Source organism: Ursus maritimus, unplaced genomic scaffold (assembly GCF_017311325.1).
Source record: "Ursus maritimus isolate PB19 unplaced genomic scaffold, ASM1731132v1 scaffold_5, whole genome shotgun sequence".
Classification (NCBI taxonomy): Eukaryota; Metazoa; Chordata; class Mammalia; order Carnivora; family Ursidae; genus Ursus; species Ursus maritimus.
In genome coordinates this window covers 85,548,540-85,571,165 of record NW_024426663.1, presented here as the reverse complement: position 1 = coordinate 85,571,165, position 22,626 = coordinate 85,548,540, and the positions used below count along the sequence as shown (strand labels likewise).

General features: G+C 35.7%; 1 protein-coding gene across 1 annotated transcript in view; it reads right to left on the bottom strand.

Moving 5' to 3' along the window:
- Positions 1 to 22,626, bottom strand: part of LOC103680572 (butyrophilin subfamily 1 member A1-like) — a 63,322-nt gene that overhangs the window by 10,008 nt on the left and 30,688 nt on the right. The window contains exons 4-5 of the mRNA XM_040622729.1: positions 17,638 to 17,659; positions 12,434 to 12,454 (exon numbers count right to left, since the gene is read on the bottom strand). Of these exons, the coding sequence (XP_040478663.1) occupies positions 12,434 to 12,454; positions 17,638 to 17,659 (43 nt within the window). The remainder of the gene's footprint in view (positions 1 to 12,433; positions 12,455 to 17,637; positions 17,660 to 22,626) is intronic.

The following is a 22,626-nucleotide window of genomic DNA, read 5'->3' as shown; positions in this document are numbered from 1 at the left end:
CTTAGTTTACATAACTAAGTGTATAGCTCAGAGTAGATTTCCTCTATTAGATTTCCCTTTTTTACCACTAACCATATAATCTGTTCTCTATGTTCAAGAAAATAATGTTGTTGAAATGAAAATGATATCCTTGTACCCTTTTTTTTTGTTTAGTATTTTTGTGATTCCCTGAATTCCTTGGATAATATTCAAAAGTCTGTTTCCAGGATTACATTCAAAATTCTTAGAATGGTAATGAGATGTTGCATTTCCCAGCCTTTGCCTACCCTATAACCCTGGGTAGGTTTTCTGAACCAGAGTCAACTGGGTAATATGTCTCCTCTAATAGAATCATGGGCTCACCTCCCTCAAGTTCAGTTCCTGCTTTTCACATGCTAGCCCTCTCTTTGGTCTACCTATTCTCTTCACTACCACTAGTCTCATTTCTGTTGCTGCTTCTTCAGCAAATCTACAACCCATGACTAAACCCAATCTCACTATTGTATGTGTTCATGGCATCATGAACCCTCCTCCATAACACTTATGAGAACATTTGTTTACATTTATCATGTAAATGTGGAATGTGTATCTGTCCTGAAATAGCAATTCCCAAAGTGAAAGAATCTTTTTCCCCCCTCATACAGCACTGACTATAGAATAGGCAGTTAATTACCATAGGCACAAGGAATGACTGACGTAATTGCATGGAGCAGATGTAAGATCTGAGTTCCAGCCCTCACCAGCAGTAGCTGATGAATCTGGTTCTTCTTTATTTATGGCTAAAACTTTTCCTGTGTTATGAACACTTTGCTTTTTAAAGAGTAGCAGAAAAATATTTTCATTGTTTCTAAACATTTTTAAGTCATAAGTGGGGTGTTGGATTTGGGCATTTTTATAATAATGAAAGAATATCAAGTGTGGAATGTTCAAACACTGCTTCCATCAAAAATAAATATCACTTACCATTTTCTTTTTCCATAGTCTCTATATAAAGAAATAAACAAAACAACAGTATGTTAGAATATGTCTTCTTATCCCTATTCTTGGAAATTCTGTCCTATAACTTGGTCTTATTTGACAACAGAGATCCTGAGACCATAGATTTGATGATCCAGTATATATCTCTGACACAGAGAAAGAAACTTGTTTTCTGAATAATAATAATAATAATAATAATAATAATACATAACTCAATCTAAAAAATGCTATTAGGCTTGTAAATGTGTTTATTTGGAAATAAAACAGGATATTTAAAAAAGATGAGGTCTGAAAGTTAAGAAAATAGATGCCAAGGACCTACAAATTCTACCCATTCTTCCCAGAATTGGAGGTTGTCTGAAACTGGCCTTCAGATCCTTATTTTACTACAAGATCATTCACAATACCCAGGAGATTTTAAGAAGAAACTGAAAATAAACAAACAAAAAAAATACTTCCTAAGAATTTCTAAGGATTTCCTCAGAGGGGTGTTTGCTTTAGCTTACCTTTTGTTAATGAGATGGTGTCTTTAACATATTCACCTCAGGCAATAGTTCCCTAATTTGAACAACCATAAAAACTTAAGACATGTCTCTTGGAGTTTTAGAAATAGAGATGTAGTTTCCTGATCTACACTTTAAAATGCTCCACACCTTAGGTTGTTTAGTCCTGCAGTCTTGGAAACCTCCCACGCCATCTGAACCTATTGCAGATTTGTCTTCCAGAGCAAACTTGATATGGCTGCAGACTTAGAGGCAATTAGATTTTCCATGGCTTTTACCCTCAACCACATCATAATAACTCATTGTTTTGAGTGTTTCAGATTAGAGTCAGCAATGTCGACACAAGGTCTTTCTTGAGAAGTCTCTTAAGTAGATAATATAGTATGTTTCATGGACAGTACTAAATTAATTTAAATAAGTACGCTTTCAAAATACCTATTTATTAAACATTTGACCAAATGTGACTATAGGACACACAGTTGTATGTGCCTATATGACTGGTTTATAGAATAACTTGGAAATCATTAAGATTATGCAAGAAGCAATCTCATTCAATCTCACTATTAGCCTTTCAAATAAACTTCCCAGAATTATTTTTTCCATATAGGTTTGGAGTATTAAATTGTCCAGTCCATGCAATGCCCCTTGCTTCTCCTTCTCTCACCTCCCATGAAGTTTCCAGTTCCTCAAGGGAAAAGAGCTGGAAGTGGAGTAGAGTGTGGGTTTGTGGAAAGGAAGGAGAAAAACTTTTCTCACATCAGGGTCATCTGTATGTATAGATGGTATAATGCTCACTTTTTTTCTGGGGAGTATTTTGGTAGATTCCTCAAGGTCCTCCCTCCCAATTCCCAAACTATTTATATCCTTTCTCGGGGTATGAGTACTTGATAACTCTTTTAGGAACTCCTCCCTCTCTATGATTCCCCTGAGGTCTCATAGAGCCTAGTGTGAAGTCTCAGGCAAGTCCATTTCTAGGCAGCTCCAGACCAAGATTATTCACCAAGCCTTATTCATGGCTCAGAGGATTATGTCCAAAGACATGAGATTCAAAATAATATAAGATAGTCAATATAAGAGTCTAATTTTGACATTAAGTGTTTCTGTGAAAATAAGTGTTCTGTGATCGTTAAAAGTTAGAACAGGAAAGAAAACAGAGCTCAGTTTCTCTTTTCCTACATAATTTAGAAAAATAAGGAGCAAAACAAACAGGCAAAGAAAAAATCATAAATAAAATCAATTTTTCCATCCAACAGGTATTTTTGGACTGGCAACACTTAGCTCTACACTGATCAGGCTACTGGACAATCAATAAAGAACACATTGCCCTGACCACTCCCATGTGCGGAGCACCACACAAAGCAATAATGAGGGAATGCATGACTTTGGGGTCCCATAGAGTACTGAGATCCCTCTCTGAACTAGTGAGGGTTCATCAGTTTCCCACAGGGAAAGCAGCGTTAATCAGGAAATGACCATAGAAATAAAATATTTCAGAAACAGGGAAAATCCAGTTTAAATGCATAGAGATCAATTACTATAAAAACATTCTCCTAAATAACAAAGTCAAGAGATAAAAACAAAAACAAAACAAAACAAAAATATATGAATACAGTATATCAAGCATATGCAAATTATATTTTAATAATTTAGCATATATAGAAAAATGTAAAGGCTTAAAAGAGCCAAATATTGGTGTTGGTATATTTGGTTGACATATAAAATATAAATTAGCATTAATTATTATTTAATAATAAAGAATTAAGAATTAGAAAGAAAACCTAGGTGAAGATCAAAATTCACACATTGATCTGTATATTAGAAGTAATAGCAGATAAAATCATAAAGGGATATATGATTACTTTATTTGGCTTTAAACATTAAAACATCTAATAAACAAATGAACCATTTTTTAAAGAATTTCATGGTGTGACTTTTAAAATGCAAATTGGTTATACAATCTATAATTATAATGGTACAAAAGTACAACTTCATTTCAACTGATGGCTAGTCATACACAGGGAGTTCATTTAAGAGAATTGATAGCTTATGAAATGGAAATCAATTGCTAATATAACTTTAGTAAATCAAATATAATTTTTACGATAATTTTCCTTTTAAAATAAAAACAAAACTACTCACCATTATGTTTAATTAAGAGTTCTGTGTAAAAGAAAAAGATATAATAAAGTATTTAACAAAATATGTATGGAAGAATTCCTAGAGAAACAGACTTTGCTCAAATCTTTCAAGGTCTGACTTGGTAAAATATTAGCCAAGCAGGTGAAAAGAAGCCATACAGAAGAGAGACAAGGACACAGGCCTGGTGTACATCATCTCAAATGTGTGATTTCTAATAGATTCTAGACTATCATGAAGTATGCCCATAACTCCATCATCTACAGTTTCCTTTCTTCAAAAACTAAGTCAGACCCTGCAGATCCATCTGATGATTGTGGGGAGCTCATCATAGGATAGTCCCCCAAAAAAGTCCATCCATGTTACACATGGGGTCTGAGATGCAAGAGACTGGGACAGGATCAGTGTGCCTTTGGTAGGTGGAAGCATCCAGATCAGGAACAACCTAAAACAGCCTGTCAGGCTTCATTGCTCATCCCAAGAAGAAATTTTGGGCATCAAAAGACATATTTTTTTCCCTGAACATTTTATAAGGGGCATAATCTGATAATACAAATACTGATTCATACCTTGAAAACTGTTATGCAGCATGTGATAAAGGATTTTAAAAATTGAGGGGGTCAGAGTAGGTGAGAAAGGTTCCTCCATATATAAATGTCTCAAAAATGCAGAAGAAAAGGTTCTCCAAGTGCATTTTACACAACCTTCCTTTTCTAAATTCTGAAAGAAATGGTTTAGCAAGTAAAACATACATGCAAACTAACAAACAAAAAGTGAAAATAGCTAACATTAGTAGAAATTTGATGATGGACAAGGCTGTGCTCTGCACTGAAAAGTAGCACCATGTGCCTTTCCCGAATTATCGGTGAATTCGCTGCAGTCCTTCATTAGTACTTTGCCCAGGTATTAACCAGCTTCTACTCTCTGTAGAATTGAAGCAATATTTGCAAACTTCTAGGAATTATAGACATAATGATCCAACAGATCTCATGGACACTTGAACAACCTAATTAAGATAAAAGGGAAGGAAATGCACAATCCCAAATTCCAAGTTGGTATTTATTTCCTTATATTTCTAAGGGCTTTTTTCTCTTAAATCTTTCCTTCAAACAAAAAATGTCTTATATTGTAATAAATCCATTAAACACAGGGAAATAATGGATGACTTACCATATTCTTCCTGAAGTTTACCTTTAAAAAGAAATATACAATTAAGTTAGAGAGAGAAACCAAAAATTCTGACAGTTCATTGCTCTGTGAAGGGAGCTTATAATACATATGAGTTGGAAATTATATATTTTTTTGTGTGTGAGCTGAGTGTTGTGCCCCTGGATAACAAATAAATAGACATTTCACTCATATGGAAGTACTTTCAAAAACCCACACCATGATTCACAGAGTGCTAAGCCGCGACCCTCCAACATTGCTCAGGGAGATATTGATTCGCTGGAGCACAGTGTGACTTGAGGTGTGGGTACTCAGTAGTTCTGAGCTGCCCTACATTAAAATATTCCCAAAGGACAACATTATAACAAATGTCAGCCATATTCTTTTAAATTAATTCAAGCATCTGAATAATAATATCTCTGACAATATTAATTACAAATACGATAATTGGAGGCGATCATTCAAAGAGAATGAGACTGAAGTATATATCTCCAAAATCATATGTCTATCCTCAGGAGAGTACAAATTGTTAATATCTTAAACCCTCATTTATCCAGCAAGAATTTTATTTTTTTCACTGAAGAATAATTAACATGATATATTTTATTAGTTTCAGGGTTACAAAACAGTGATTCAATATTTATATATTTTATGAAATGATCAGTGAAATGATTCCAATTATTATGTATCACCATACAAAGTTGATAGAATACTATTGATTATATTCCCTGTACATGTAATGCTGTACATTACATACCCACATCTTATTTGTTTTGTAACTGGAAGATTGTACTTTTTAATCCCCTTTACCTATTTCATCTATTCCCCCAGCCACATCCTCTATAACAACCACCATTTTGTTCTCTAAATCTATCAAGAGTTTCTGTTTTGTTTTGTTTGTTTGTTAGGATTTTTAGATTCTACATGTAAGTGAAATCACATGGTATTTGGTTTTCATCATCTGATTTATTTCACTTAGTGTAGTACCATCTAGGTACACCCACATGTCTCAAATGGATATATATATAATCTTTATTCATTATTTATCTTTGGACATTTATGACTTTATGTCACTTCTGTATGTTGGCTATGTAAATAATGCTCTGTTAAACATAGGAGAGCATATGCCTTTTTGAATTTGTGTTTTCATTTTTTCTGATAAATACCTAGTACTTCACTTACTGCATAATATGGTAATTCCATTTTTATTTTTTTGAGGAACTTCAAACTTTTTTCAATAATGGCTGCACCAGTTTATATTCCCACCAAGAGTTCACAGTGTTCCCTTTCCACATCTTTGCCAACATTTCCTGTCTTTCTGATAGTAAACATTGTGACAGGTATGAGGTGACATCTTATTGTTTTGATATATATTTCCCTACTGATTAGTGATGTTTAGCATCTTTTCTGTGACTGTTGGCCATCTGCAAATCTTTTTTTTTAGAAAAGTCTAGTCAGGTCTTTTGTCCATTTATTGGTTAGGTTATTTGAATTTTTGATATTGAACTCTGTGAGTTTGTTATATACTTTGGATGTTAATCTTTTATCAGATATATCATTTGCAAATATCTATTCCCATTCAGTAGGTTCATTTTCACTCTGTTTATGGTTTCCTTTGTATGCAAAAATATTTATTTTGAAGTAGTCCTAACAGTTTATTTTTGTGTTTGTTGTCCTTGCCTGAGGAAACAAATTCAAGTAAATATTGCTTAAACTTACATCAAAGAGCTTACTGCTTATGTTTTCTTCTAAAAGTTTTATGGTTTAGATCTTACATTTAAGTCGTGCACCAATTACGAGTTTACTTATGTGTATGGTGTAAAAGTGTTCAAATTTCATTCTTTTCCAAGTATGTTTTGTTATCTCAACAACATTTAATGAAGGGACAATTCCCCTATTGTATATTCTTGCCTCTTTTGTCATAAAATAATTGATAATATCAGTGTGGCATTGTTTTGGGGCTTTCTATTTGGTTGTACTCATCTCTCTGTACATCTACTTTTGTTCCAGTAAAGAACTGTTATGATTACTACAGTGATGTAGTATACTATGAAATCCAGAAGTATGTTACCTCAAGTTTTTCCTTCCTTATCAATATTCCTACTTCAGAACTAAGATGGTGGCAGATTAGGAAGACCTAGGTTCCTCTCATTCCTCAAACACAACTAGATAACTATCAAATCATTCTGAATATCCAAGAAATCAACTTGAGGAAGACAGTGCATTCCACAACTATAGGGAGAGAAGAGGTCACAATGGGGAAGGTAGAAGTGCGGAGACATGGTTTGGTGGACAAATAGATCCTGGGTGATGCAAAGGGGAGGGAGCCCTGGTTGCAGAGAAAGATTTGAGTGAGAGGAATACACAGGGAAATGAACAGGGAGAGCACTCCCCCAAAGCATTGGCGAGGGAAAAAAAAAAGAGGGACAGTTTTTTGTGAGTTGTTGTTGGGTTTTTTGTTTTTGTTTTTTTTGTTTATGTGTGTGTGTGTGTGTTGTTTTGGTTCAGTTTGGTTTATTTGTTTGTTTTTTCTGCAACCAGCAGGGCTTAAAGACTGGAGTTTTTAAGGTAAGTGGGCCTGGCTGGGAGAGAGCCCTGAGGTGCTGCCCTACTAAAGGAGAGAAGGCAAACAAACACCCTGAGGCAGATGGTTTAATTCCAGGAACACCTGGGGTGCAGAGTGGGTTGGGGAGATGTGTGTTCTTCTTGGAGCACTCCAGTGAGTGTTGCATTCACAGAGAACCCTCTACAGTGATAAAAGAACCACTGGGCCACATTTCCCTTTTCCACCCTTCAGTATAGGCATAAAGTCCTCTGTCAAGGGCAGCTTGACCCCAAAACTGCTAGCCTAGCCTGCTTGCTCCAAGCCCCACACCCTTGCACTCTGATGTGATTGCCCTTCTCAGCGAAACCTGCATCAGTCCCAGTGAGGTGAGACCCTTCCCCAGAAGACCAGTGCAGGCCCCTCCCCACATCATGTCCCTAAATCCTGGAGTTTTAAAAGTCAGTAGGCTTGGCTGGGATAGACCCCAGAGAGCATTGCAATGCTCCTTTAGAAAAGACAGGCAAACAACCCAGAGACTGACTGCATGAACATGATTATCTGAAAAATGCCTGGGACACACAAAGGGGATACTACTTGTTCTACTGGGAGTGTTTCCTTGAAAGCAACAGGCATGGAGACACCTTTCTGGAGTAAAAGGAGTTGGCTGGTGAATTTTGCTCTCTCACACCTTGGTGTAAACACAAAAGTTACCTTTAGTAAACAACTGCAGTGCTGACACTGGCTGCCTAACCTACTTACACCAAGTATCACACCCTTGTGCTCTGCCATTATTACCCTTCTCTGTCAAAGGTGCCTCAGTCCCAGCATGGCTGTCTCCTTCCTCAGAGGACCAGCACAAATCTTGCTCACACCATGTCTTCTAAGCAGACAGTTCTTCAAGGCTTCAGTTCTACTGGAAGAAGCATCAGGTCTCATTTAATAAGCAGACCAGAGAACATCTAGGTCCGAGTTAAAATTCACTACCCTCTGGCTCAAGTCCAAACACTGCCCACAGCAGGCAAGGAGAGCCTCTGCAGAGGACTGGCCTGAAGGACAGAACAGCCAAAACACAGCTGCAGATTACACTCAGCACACACTAGACACACTCTATGAAGCAGCAGTACCTAGACACCATATGACCGCTTCTTCATGAAGTCATTACTCTCAGGTGCAGGAAACACTACAGGCTTTCCTAACATAAGAAGGAGACAAAGACAGAGAAAATACCAGAATTGAAGAAATATCTGAAATGAAACAAAAAGTTATGGTCATAGCCATAGATCTAAGTTAAACAGATAAAAGTAATATGCCTGATGGAGAATTTAAAACAAACATCATAAGATTCTAGCTGGGGTGAAAAAAGAATGGAAGACTTCAGAGAGGCCCATATTGCTAAGATAAAGAGTTAAAAAATAGTCAGAAATGAAACAATAATTTTATTGACTGAGATTTGAACAATAATTTTATATGACTGAGATTTGAAGCACACTGAGTATAATGAGCACAAGGATGGAAGAAACCAAGGAATGAATACGTGATAAAGATGATAGAATAATGGAAAACTATGAAGCTGAGAAAAAGAGAGAGAGAGAGAGAGAGAAAGAAGAATTATGGATCATTAGAATAGACTTAGGGAACTCAGTGACTCCATAAAATGTAATAACATTTGTATCATAGAAGCCCCAGAGGAAGAAGAGAGAAAAAAAGGGACAGAAGGTTTATTGGAGGAAATAATAGCAGAAAACCTCCTTAATCTGGGGTAGGAAACAGACATCCAAATCCAGGAGGCACAGAGATCTCCAATCTAAATCAACAAAAGCAAGCTAACACAAAAATGTGTAGTTAAATTTGCAAAATATAGTGATAAACAAAAAATGCAATAAGTAGGAAGACCAAAGAGAGAGAGATAGAGAGAGAGATTCCTAATTTACAGGGGAAGACGCATAAGGCTAACTACAAATCTCTCCACAGATTCTTGGCAAGAAAGAAGGGAGTGACATGTGTTATTCAATGTGATGACTGGGAAAAAACTGCAGCCAAAAATACTGTATCCAGCAAGGCTATCACACAGAACAGAAGTGAGATAAAGAGTTTCTCAGACAAACAAAACCTAAGTGAATTCATGAACACTAAACCAGACCCACAAGAAATATTAAAGGGGACTTTGTGAGTGGGAAAGAAAGAACGAAAATGACAAAGACAAAAAAAGGAGAGAAAATCACTGGAAACAATGACAAAACAAGTAATAAAATGACACTAAATACATACCTATCAATAATTACTATGAATGTAAATGGACTAAATGTTTCATTCAAAAGACAGAAGTTGTCAGAAAAGATTAAGAAAACAAGACCCATCTATATGCTGCCTATAAGAGACTCATTTTAGACTTCAATAAACATGAAAATTGAAAGTGAGAGATAGGGAAAATTTATCCCGCAACGGACATCTAAAGAAAACTGGAGTAGCCATAGTTAGACTACACAGTAGATTTTAAACCAAAGACTAACAAGAGATGAAGAAGGGCGCTATATCATATTAAATGAGACTGTCCAACAAGAAGGTGTAACAACTGTAAATATTTATACCACCAACTTGGGAGCACCCAAATATATAAATCAATTAAAAACAAACTTAAATGAACTCATTGATAATGATACAATAATAGTAGGGAACTTGAATGCCTCACTTACATCAATGGACAGATCATCTAAGCAGAAAATTAACAAGGACACAATGCCTCTGAATGACACACTGGAACAGACGGACTTAACCGATATATTCAAAACATTTCATCCTGAAGCAGCAGAATACACTTTCTTTTTGAGTGTACAAGGGACATTTTCTGAAATAGACCACATACTAAGTCACAAATCAGGCCTCAAGAAGTATAAAAATACTGAGATCATAACATGCATCTTTTCTGACCACAAAGCTATGAAACGTAAAGTCAACCACAAGAAAAAGTTTGGAAAGACCACAAACACATGGACTTCAACAACATGCTATGAATATGTGAATAGATCATCCAGGAAATCAAAAGAGAAAAAAAATTACATGGAGACAAGTAAAAATGAAATCTTTGGGATGCAGCAAAAGCAGACACAAGATGGAAGTATATAGCAATTTAAACTTACCTCAGGGAACAAGAAATATCTCAAATAAATAACCCCCAAAATGTATAATCCAGTGAAAAAAAAATGGGCAGAAGACATGAATAGTCATTTTTCCCAAGAAGACATACAGGTGACTAACAGACATATGAAAAGATGCTCAACACCACTGATTATCAGGGAAATACAAATCAAAACCACAATGAGATAACATTTCACACTGGTCAGAATGGCTAAAATTAACAACACAGGAAACAACAGATGTTGGAGAAGATTCGGAGAAAGGGGAACCCTCTTACACTGTTGGTGGGAATGCAAACTAGTGCAGCCACTCTGGAAAACAGTGTGGAGGCTCCTCAAAATTTAAAAATAGCAATTGCCCTAGTAGGTATTTACAGAAATGATACAGAAATTGCCCCAGTAGATATTTACAGAAACGATACACAAATATTGAGTTTGAAGGGATACATACACCCAAAGCATAACAGCATTATCTACAATAGCCAAAATATGGAAGGAGCCCAAATATGGGTGGGGGGATGGGCAGAAAAAGGGGATTAAGAGGTAAAATTTCTAGTTGTACAATAAAGTAGTCACAAAGGTAAAAAGTTCAGCATAGAGACAATAGTCCATAATATTTTAATAATGTATGGTGACTACATTTATTGTGGTGAACCTTGAGTAATGTATAGAATTGTCAAAGAAATGCGCTGCACACTTGAAACAAATTCAACAGTGTATGTTAAGCATAGTTCAATTAACAACAAACTTTTAAAAAAGGAATTTTATTTCTATCTGCAAAGCTTTCTCAAGAGAAGGAACTTAAATTTCTGCTGTGTTTGGAATCTCCTACTAGCCCAAGACATCTGCGTCTATGGTGGAACCCAGAACCATCTCTGCACAATCTCTATAATAGGACACTACTTGTGTCCACTCTGACTTCCCCAGAATTGCATTATCTTTTCATGTCCCAGCGCCCTGTCTGCCGAAGGGCCCAGACTCATTCAGCCAGACAATGTCCTTGGGATAGGACTAGGGATAAAGGTCAATATCTATATTTTACAGTGACTGTACTTAAATGCAAGTATGTGCATTTTTACTGGTCCAAAGTGACCAAGAGAGTGAAATTTTAGTTTTCAAAAGTGCCCTGGTCTGTCTTAAAGATTTAACATTTTACAATACGTAATAAAATTCTTACATTGATATTGTGAATTTTAATCAAAGAAGAAAAATGGTACTTACCTTAGAAAGAACTCTTGGTCCACTCTTTAAATATCTCTTATTCTCAACTTGTAATAATAAAGGTTAAGTGACATCAAGTTCTAAGCAGCCTGGGAAGCTGCATGTCTTCTTCCTGGATATGATCTGTTTCTTGTGCATTAATACTTTGTATTATTTTAATCCATCATGTAATTATAAGTAAAATTTATACTATAATGTTTAATGCTTCTTAATATTTTTCTAAATCGCCAAGTAAAATTTGATAGAGCAGCATTCTTCATGGTGTGTCTCCTGGCACAGCAGCATGAGCATATTTAATGTGGGACCTTGTTAGAAATGTCAATACTTGAGCCCAACTCAGAACTATTGAATCAGAAATTCTGGGGTGTGTGCCAGCAATATGTGCCCTCCATGTGATTCTGATGGATGCTTGGGTTTGTGAACATTTGCTCTATCTATCCTTAGAAATAGAATAGAAATAACTCAATGAACAGAATGATTCACAACTTAATGAACAGAATGGTACAATGTTCCTGCCCTAGATCTCTGAAACTGACAAACACAGCTCACAGCTACTACTCAAGGATGTGGTTAGAATAGTGTCTCTACTTAAGTTCTCACCCTAATCTATTTTAACATGGATAAGGTTAGTTCTGAGGGAATTTCCAAGCATTCAGAATTCCTGCAATCTTTTCTTTTGGATCCATGTTCATCAGGTACAACTTAAATCTGTTACCTTATCCTCTAAATGGAAGTGTGAGTTTCTCTGAGTTACAAGTAAACCAACTCACCATGCTGCTTCTTGATTGAACCTAAAAAAAAAAAAAGGCAGATAAAAATGAATTTATTAGTAGAACTCATCTAGGGTGTGGTTGAGCTCTCTCTCTCTCTTTCTATATATATGTATATATATATGGTAAATATCATATAGATATTTGATATATCAAATATGATATATATTAAGATAACAGAATATAGGGGAAAGAAAGGTAAAATTTAAAAGTTTTAAATCAATTGCCTGGAGTTAAGTATTTCTACCTTCATGCAATCATCATAGAGAAAAATAACTTTTTGTTGTATATATATATATATATATGTGTGTGTGTGTGTGTGTGTGTGTAATATATATATGTGTAATATATATGTGTAATATATATTATATAAATTATATAAATATATATTGTAATATATATGTGTGTAATATATATATGTGTATTATATATGTGTATTATATATGTGTAATATATATGTAATATATATTATATAAATTATATAAATATATAAAATATATTATATAAAATATAATTAAAACATACAATTTTCCCTTTTGATCATTTTTATGTGTGTAATCTGTGGCATTAATTATATTCACCATTGTGCAACATCACCACTATTTCCAAAACATTTTTTTCACTCATAATAGAAAATCTATAACTATTAAAAAGTAACTTCACACTGTCCCCACTCTCCAATTCCCCTTGACTTTAATCTATTTCCTGTTTTCATAAAATTTAATTAGTCTAGCTATTGAATATCACTTAATCATAAAATATTTTCCCTTTTAGTGTCAAGCTTATTTTACTTGGCATAATGTTTTCAAGTTTCATTCATATTGGATCATATAACAAAATTCCTTTCCTGTTTATGAATTAATAATATTCCACTGTACCATAATTCATTTACCCATTCATGTGATGATGAACATTTGTGTTGTTTCCACCTTTTGGCTACTGTGAATAATGCTGCAATGAACATTGGCATAAAGTAACTCTTCAAGTCCCTATTTTAAATTATTTAGGTTACATACCTAGGAATGGAATTGCTTGATCATATGGTAATTATATGTGTCATTTTTGAGGAACAGCCAAACCGTTTCCACAATGGCTGCACCATTTAAAATTCTCACCAGCAATGTCCAAGGATTCCAATTTCTCCATATTCTGATCAGCATTACTTTTTTTTTTTTAAGTTATAGCCCTCCTAAAAGTTGTGAGGTGGTATCTCATTGTGGCTTTGGTTTTCATTTAGAAAATTATCTATTCAAATATTTTACCCACTTTCAAATTGAGTTGTTTTTTTTTAATTGTCTTTTTAAAGTATTATATATGTGTTCTTGATATAAAACCCTTATTTGGTATATGTTTTGCAAATATTTTCTCCCATTCTGTACTTTCTCTTTTGACTCTCTTGATAATGACCTTTGGTGCAAAGAAGTTTTAAAAGTCAATGTGGATCAATTTATGTGAATTTTGTCCTTATTGCTAATTTTTCTATATGGTATGAGGCAGGGGTCCAAATTCATTCTTTTGCATGCAGAAATTCAGTTGTTTCAGAAAAATCTGTTGAATAGACTATTCTTTACAGCATGGAATGGACTTAGAATTCTTGGTTAAGTTTTCTAGACACTATTGTAAACAGAATTACTTTCCTAATATATTCTTCTGATTCTTTTTTGCAGGTGTTTAGATATATTACTAATTTTTGTGTGTTGATCTTCAAGCTTATGATTTTGATGAATTGATTCATTATTTCTATTAATTTTCTTGTGGATTTTTATTTCTACATAAGGGATCATGTCATCTGTGAATAGAGTTTGTTTTACTTTTTATTTTCCAATTTGTATATCTTTTATTTCTTTTTCTTATCTAATCATTTTGGAGAGAACTTCCAGTACAATATTGAATTGCAGTGGTAAAATTGACATTCTTGTCTTGTTCCTGACTTTAGGGACAAAGATTTTAGTTTTCCCCATTAAGTCTGATATAAGCTTTGGAGTTTTCATTAGTTTTATTTTTTTTTAATGTTGGGGCAATTTCCTTATATTGTTATTTTTATTAATGTTTTAACATGAAAAAGTGATTGAATTTTTTTGAAATGTGTTTTCTGTGTCACTTGAGATGATCATATAGGTTTCTACCTTTATTCCACTAATGTATTCTATTACATTGGTTGAATTTCTAATGCTGAAGCACTTTCGTCTTCCTGGAAAAATTCCACTTGGTCATGGCACACTTTTTTTTTTAATATGCTGTTTAATATGCTGTTGGATTCAATTTGCTTGGATTTTGTTGAAAAGTGTTTTGCCTTAATATTCTTAAGGATATTAGTCTGTTTTTCTTTTTTTTCCTATCGGGCTTTGGTATTAGGGTAATGATTGCCTCATTAAATTACTTATGAAGTGCTGGGGCCTCTTCTATTTTTAGAAGAGTTTGTGAAATATGTTTGCTAATTCTTCTTTAAACATTGGTAGAATTCACCACTAAAGGTATATGGCCCTGAACTTTGCATTTTTGGAAGGTTTATGTTTACTTATCTAATTTATTACAATTTTTGTACTTTTGTTAAAATTCTCATTTTGTTGGGGCACCTGGGTGGCTCAGTTTGTGGGGCATCTGACTCTTGGATTCAGCTCAAGTCTGTATCTCAGGGTTGTGAGATTAAGCCCATGATCAGGCTCTGTGCTAGTGGGGACTCTACTTAAGACTCTGTCGCTCTTTCTCCCTCTGCCCCTTCCCCAATAACATTCTCACTAACTCTTTCTAAAATAAATAAATAAATAAATAAATAAATCTTTTTAAAAATCTCTGCTCATACAATTTTCCTGGTTTCCCTTAGGGTTTTTTTTTTTTTTTTGATAGTTTCCTTTAGCTCTTTGATCATATTTAAAACCTTGTTGTAAAGTGTGTGTTCAGTAAATCAAAGGACAGCTCTTCTTCAGAAACATTTTTTAACTTATTTTGTTTCCCTGAGTGGGCCATATATTTTTGTTTCTTTATGGGCTTTGTAATTGTTTTGGTCATGGTTAACAATTGAACATTTAAATTATATAATGTGGTAATTCTGGAAATCTGCTTCTTTCATTTCCCCAGATGTTGTTTTTTTGCTGTTTGCTGTTATTGTTTTTCTCATTACTATGGAAGGCTGTAGTAGTCTATTTGTTTTGTTACTTTCCAAAATTATTTTTACAAAGATTGTCCTTTGTCATGTATGTTCAATGAAGTCCCTGTTACTTAACTTGTGTTCAGCTACTTGTTTAGACAGAGATTTACTTCAATGCCAGGAAATAAAAACATAAGAAGTAGGAAGATTGGTAGGAGAAGAAAGGGGGGTAAACGGAAGGGGAAATGAACCATGAGAGACTATGAACTCTGGGAAACAAACTGAGGGCTTCAAAGGAGAGGGGGTGGGGGAATGGGGTAGGCTGGTGATGGATATTAAGGAGGGCAGGTATTGCATGGTGCACTGGGTGTTATACGCAAGTAATGAATCATGGGACTTTACAAGGAAACTAGGGATGTACTGTATGGTGACTAACGTAATATAATAAAAAATTATTATTAAAAATGATAAAAATTAAAAAAAAACAACAAGCAAAGAAACAAACAAAAAAGAAAGACAAACATCTCTCCTAATGTTTGCTGATTGGTTTTGTGCGATGGCTCTATATTAACACTTAGACAGGTTTTCGCTGAGCCTAGAAAATACCTCAAGATGAAACATTAGGATTTTCTTACATCTTTTCTGAATGAGTCTTGCTTTGGACATGCATATGGCTGTTTTGGAATGTCCTAGTTTCCCAAAAGAACGGTCTCCAGATTTTACATTAGGACATCTATTGTTTGCTTTGACTATCAAGTTTTTCCCAATCCTCTAAGAGTATTAGTTCAGTTTGTAATGCTTTTGAGCAATGATAACTGCTCTTTTACTCTCCCTTCTGAGCTAGGAAAAACCAAGGTAAACACCTTAGATCAGTCTGTTGGAAAGCTGCCACACAGGTTAGAATAGATATACAGAATAATTTATTAATCATGTTTGTTCTGCTCCCCCCAAGTTCAGGGAAATGGGCTCCACACTTCTAATACAGACTGATGTTGCTTCAAAATCAAGACACTTACAAAGGCAGAGACAGGGTAAGTCAAGGCAACTAAAATTGGTACAAAATCTTCCTACCATAGGAAGGGTCTTTTGTTGATTCAGTGTCTGCTTACTGTAAACTTTTTATTCTTGTTCAGAGTTCAGTGGATATGATCACTTCTACTTTTTTGTTTTGATGGTTTTGTATGGAAATGAGAACTTAGAGCAGTAGATTTTGTCATTTTGTGTAGTTACCCTGGAAAATAGCTTTTAAATGCAATTTTGCTTTTACAAGCATTGATGTTAATTTTTTGGAGGGTAGGATGCAATGTGAGAGAAATATTAATATTCAGCAAATACATAGTAATTCTAATACTGTTGGCTCATATTATATATTTTTAAAGATTTTATCTATTTATTTGAGAGAGAGAGAGACAGCCAGCGAGAGAAGGAACACAAGCAGGGGGAGTGGGAGAGGAAGAAGCAGGTTCCCAGTGGAGGAGCCTGATGTGGGGCTCAATCCCAGAACTCCGGGATCATGCCCTGAGCTGAAGGCAGACGCTTAGTGACTGAGCCACCCAGGCGCCCCAAGGCTCATATTATCTTTAAATGTCAGTACCTTGATTGAGTGATATATATGCACTAAGCACCTAAGGGTTAGTTGTTGGTTTTTTTTTTAATGAACAAAACACATTTTCTTTCCTGAGGGGTACTAAAGTCACACCTGTATTGCATTCGCCATGTTCTTAGCACATAGATTTCCTAATGCATGGTATTTTTCCAATAAATGCATCAAAAATAAATGAATAAATATGTAACTTTTAATATGAGTGTAGAGGTTCATTGGTAAACCAGTCTTATAACCTATTTACACAGTTACAGGTTTAATTTGGTTTTAGTTTTGAGAAATATATAAATAGACCCAAAGTAATCTGTTTTAAGAAAAAAAGATTAATTGAACACACTTTAAATATACATGACTAACAATAAACTATATAACCATTTGACTGATTTTTCCCCTGGAGTTAGCTCAGGCTAATATCTGTATTAAATAAAAATAAAATAATATAAAATGAAAACAACAAAATGTTTTTTATTGTGAGTGGATGAAAATGGTGATGTAAGAGGACTCTGAACTCACCTTTGCCATGGACACACAAAATCTACACACCAAATTTATAGAACAATTCACTTTGAAAAAGATCTATGGCTGGGGCGCCTGGGTGGCGCAGTCGTTAAGCGTCTGCCTTCGGCTCAGGGCATGATCCCGGCGTTCTGGGATCGAGCCCCACATCAGGTTCCTCTGCTGGGAGCCTGCTTCTTCCTCTCCCACTCCCCCTGCTTGTGTTCCCTCTCTCGCTGGCTGTCTCTCTCTAATAAATAAATAAAATCTTAAAAAAAAAAAAAGATCTATGGCTATCTGAACAGCTTCTACACACAAAAAAAACAGAGAACACATAGAGAATGGCAAGATAGATGGAGACACAGATATAAAGAAAATTTTTAACACAATATGGTAAGTTACAGTGGGAAGGGATAGTACTGAGGGGCTATGAGCAGATTTGTCTGCCCTGGGGAACAAAATATTGTTCTAGTTTAAAACGGTAACTAGAATATAATGGAAAGAGCCCTAGACTCCTGCCAAATAATGGGGGGGGGGTTACTCTCTGGAACTCTCTCTAGTTTGGAGGGGCTGGTGAGCAGCACTGTTTATCTCCCACCCTCCATCTTAATACTGGATCCAGGAATATGGGCTAGGAAACATAGGTGGTCTGCCCCGGTGGTCCCCAGACCCCATAGCCCATTCCAATTCTGGACATTCTGGGGTACATAAAAAAGCTACAGCCTAAAAGACCAACTAGAATAAAGAAGATCCAGCCATAGATCTCCACAAAATTACACAGGAGCTTCTCTTACTCTCTCTAGGTCAGAGGGGCTGGCAAATATTATGATTTATGTTATCCTACACCCTGATAGCACAGATGGGAGCAAGGTCTGAGTTCCATAGACTGTCTGCTCCCTCTCTGCTTTAGCATACAGGTACACTAAATGCTCGGGAACAAAAGAAAAAAAAACTACTTGTTGAAAAGAGCCATTAGCAATGGAGAGGAGGAAGATAGTGGTAGAAGGCTAAGACCCTAGGCTTCTCTCATCCCTCAAACACAACTAGATAACTCTCAAATCATCTCAAGTACCCCTAGAAAACAACCTGAAATCTGACAGAAAAAAAAATACTCCACAACTAAAGGGAGAGAAGAGAACACATGGGAAAAGGTAGGAATTGCAGAGAGATGGTTTAGGGGAGGAAGATGACAGGTCCTTCAGAGGGAGTGAGCCATGGTCATGAGAAGCACAAGAGAGAAAGGACCACACAGGGGAATGCACAAGGAAAACATTTCCCCACAGCTATTGCTTGGAAAATGAGAGAGGTCGAATTTAGTGAATTCTTGCAACAAGTGGGCCATAAAGCCTATGGTTTACAGTTTAGCAGGCTTGGCTGGGATAGAAGCCTAAGGTCACTATCTTGTTCCAGGAAAGAAGTCAGGCAAACAACCCAGAAGTAGATGGTATGGAATAATGACTTAAAGAACATCTGGGGCACACAGTAGGAAGATTATTTGCTCTTCTTGGAGTGTGTCCCTGAAGCAGCAGTCACAGAAAACCCTCTCCAGGACCTAAGTAGCTAGCTAACACTCCCTCACCTACACCTCAGCATAAACACAGAACCACCTGTAGGAAGCAGCCCAGCATCAAAATCGGGTTCTTGCTTACACAGCGCCCCACACCCCTGCATTCTGGTAGGACTAAGCTTCTCAGTCAATCTCGTCTCATTCCCAGTGCAGCAAGCTCCACCCTCCCAAAAGCAGCACAAACCCCTGCCCACACCAACTCTCCCAACCAGAAAGTTCTGCAGAGCCTCAGTTCTCATGGAAATGGTTTCAGGTCTCCTTTCACAAGGAGACCAGAGCACATCTAGTTAGAAGTCATCATATGCAGTCCAGGGACCTAACACTGGCCACTTCAGGCAAGGAGAGCCTCTTAAGATGACTGATTTGACAGATAAAGCAGCTAACACTCAATAGCAGAGCACACACAGTACACATCAGAGACATTCATTGAAGCACTGGGCCCTGGACACTACATGACCAATTCTTCATAAAACCATTACTTCCAGTAGCAGGAAACATAACTGGCTCCTCTAACACGGAGAAGTAGACAGTAATTAGACAAAATGCAAGATGGAGAAATGCATACCAAGAACAAAGGCACAGTCAGAGATCTAAAAATAATATGGCCAATTGAGAATTTAAAGCCACATTCATAAGGATACTCACTTAGCTTGCGAAAAGAATAGAAGACATCAGAGAGACCCTTACCACAGAGATGAAGAGTTAAAAAAGAATCAACTGGAAATGAAGAATGCAATAAATGAGATTGGAAACAGGCTTGATGAAATGAAGAGAAGGCTGCAAGAAGCAGAGGAATGAATTAGTGACCTAGAAGACAAAAAAATATGGAAAATAATGAAGTTGTAAAAAAGAGAGAAAGAAGAATTATGGAACATAAGAATAGACTTAGGAGACTCTGTGACTATATCAAATGTAATAACATTTGTATTATAGGAATCCAAGGGAAGAAGAAAGAGAGATGGGGGGGGACGTTTATTTGAAGAAATAATAGTTAAAAAATTCCCTATTCTGGGGAAGGAAACAGACATCCAGAGCCAGGAGGCACAAAGAACTCCCAGCAAATCAACAAAATCAGACCAACATCAAGACATATTTCAATTAAATTTATAATATATAGTGACAAAAATATTCCTTAACATACAAGGGAAGACCCATAGTGCTAGCTGCAGATCTCTCCACAGAAACTTGGCAAGCCAGAGTGGTGTCATTGATATGTTCAAAGTGATGAGTGGGAAAAATCTGAAGCCCAGAATACCGTATCCAACAAGGCTATCATTTAGAAGAGAAAGAGATAAAGAGTTTCCCATACAAAGAAAAACTAAAGGAGTTAATGAGCTCTAAACCAGCACTGAAAAAAATGCTACAGAGGGCTCTTTTAGTGGAAAGGAAAGACCAAAAGTGACAAACACAAAAAGGATCAGAGAAAATCTCTGGAAACAATGAAAAAAAAATGAGTAATACAATGTCAATAAATAAATAAATAAATAAATAAATAAATAAATAAAGCTACAAAAATTACTTTGAATTTAAATGGACTAAAAGTTCCTGTCAAAAGACACAGGAACAAAAACATTTTTTGCTGCCTACAAAACACATTTTAGACCTAAAGACAACTGCTGATTTAAAGTGAGGGGATAGAGATATCATGCAAATGGATAGCCCTGGGTAGTTTAGTTGGTTAAGTGCCCCACTCTTCATTTTGGCTCAGGTCATGATCTCAGGGTGGTGAGATAGAGCCCTGGGTTGGGCACCATGCTCAGCTGCTGGAAATTCTCTCTCTTACTCTCCCTCCCTTCGCCCTCCCACCATTCACAAGAACTCTAAATAGATGATTGATAGATAATATAGATAGATGATGATAGATATAGATGATTGATAGATGATAGATAGATGATAGATAGGTGATAGATTAGATAGATAGATAGATAGATAGATAGATAGATAGATGATAGATGATAGATAGATAGATGATAGATGATAGATAGATGATAGATAGATAGATTAAATCTTAAGAAAATTAAAAATGATCTTTTTCATATTGACCAAGTAGATGCTATTGGACATTTTGAGAGTTCTATGTTGTACATAAATTTAGGGGTATGAAGTATATCGATTGCATGAATTGGCAGGTGTTGAGAGTAGAACTTCAACACAGTTCTTCACACTATGGGTTTTGTATTGTTGTTTGTTTCTTTAGTTTTGCCTTTGATTACTGTCCTGATTCTTTTCAACACTAGTTGAGGTAAATCATATTGGCAGGAAAGTAGCCCTCAAGATACTGTAAGTTCAGTCAATGGAGAACAAAATCAATAGAAATACTTTTCAGTACTACAGGAATAGCTACATAAGGCTGTCTACAGCACTAACATACGTTCCGAAGAAAGCATTTATTTTTGTTGTTGCTGTTCTTTCAATGATTTTATGTATTTATTTATTTAACTTTATTTCTTTTCTGGAGAAAGAATTTATTTAAAGATCTCATTGGACACATTGAAAAGGGAGACAAATAAGTAGCACAGACTATAGGTAATGAATCCTGCTTAGAGACAAATTACCAAGTTAGAGCACAGAGAAACAGGCTCTTTTATGACACTTTTTTTTTTCTTCTAGAGACTGGAGAAGGGCAGACAAGGTAGTTGAGGTCTGGATAAAAACTCTAATTTGTTAATATCTTCTTGCTTATGTTCATGAAGAAATGTTCTGAATACTGTCCTAGGCTGTATACCCACCCCCAAATTAGAGAATACCTCCATTCTGATACCAGAAAATGCCATCCTAATGCTCAACTAAGACTACAGTTAATAAATTATGTCACAGAGCATTTATTATCTCTGGGTACATAAACAAGAACATGAAGAAAGCAAACAAATAAATAATCTAGTTCCTAAACCATCAAATTTAAGTGTCAGGTCACAAACAAACCAAGTGCATGTTTTTTATTTTCTTCTTAATGAAATAATTGACCTTGACCAGACAACTTCAGTTATCTGACAAACATGCAGAGCCATAACTGTGCAGATGGAATTTTTTGTTGTTGTTCTGATTTTCCTGCTCCCAATTTTAAATGCTAAAGACCCCCTACAGACCATTTACAAATTTTGTGTTACTATTATCCTCTAATTCTTACACAATGAACCCGATCCCCCACTTTTTTCTTTCCTTTTTACCTTTGGCTTTTCTAGCACACACAAGTAGAGCAAAGATCATTGTACCAATGGCCAGGAGAGACAGGATAATGGCCAACCCCACTATCCAAGGACAGTCCTCGGGGAACAAGGCATCTGAAAAATAGAGATTGTCTCACTTAGTAGTATCCACCTTAGCATCAGTGACTTGGCTGCTGGGAACAAATCCCAAGAGGTTTTATTTTAGGAGACATTGCAAGGAATTACACAGATTCTAAGCCTCATCTCTCTCTCCCTGCAATTCTACAGAATTCA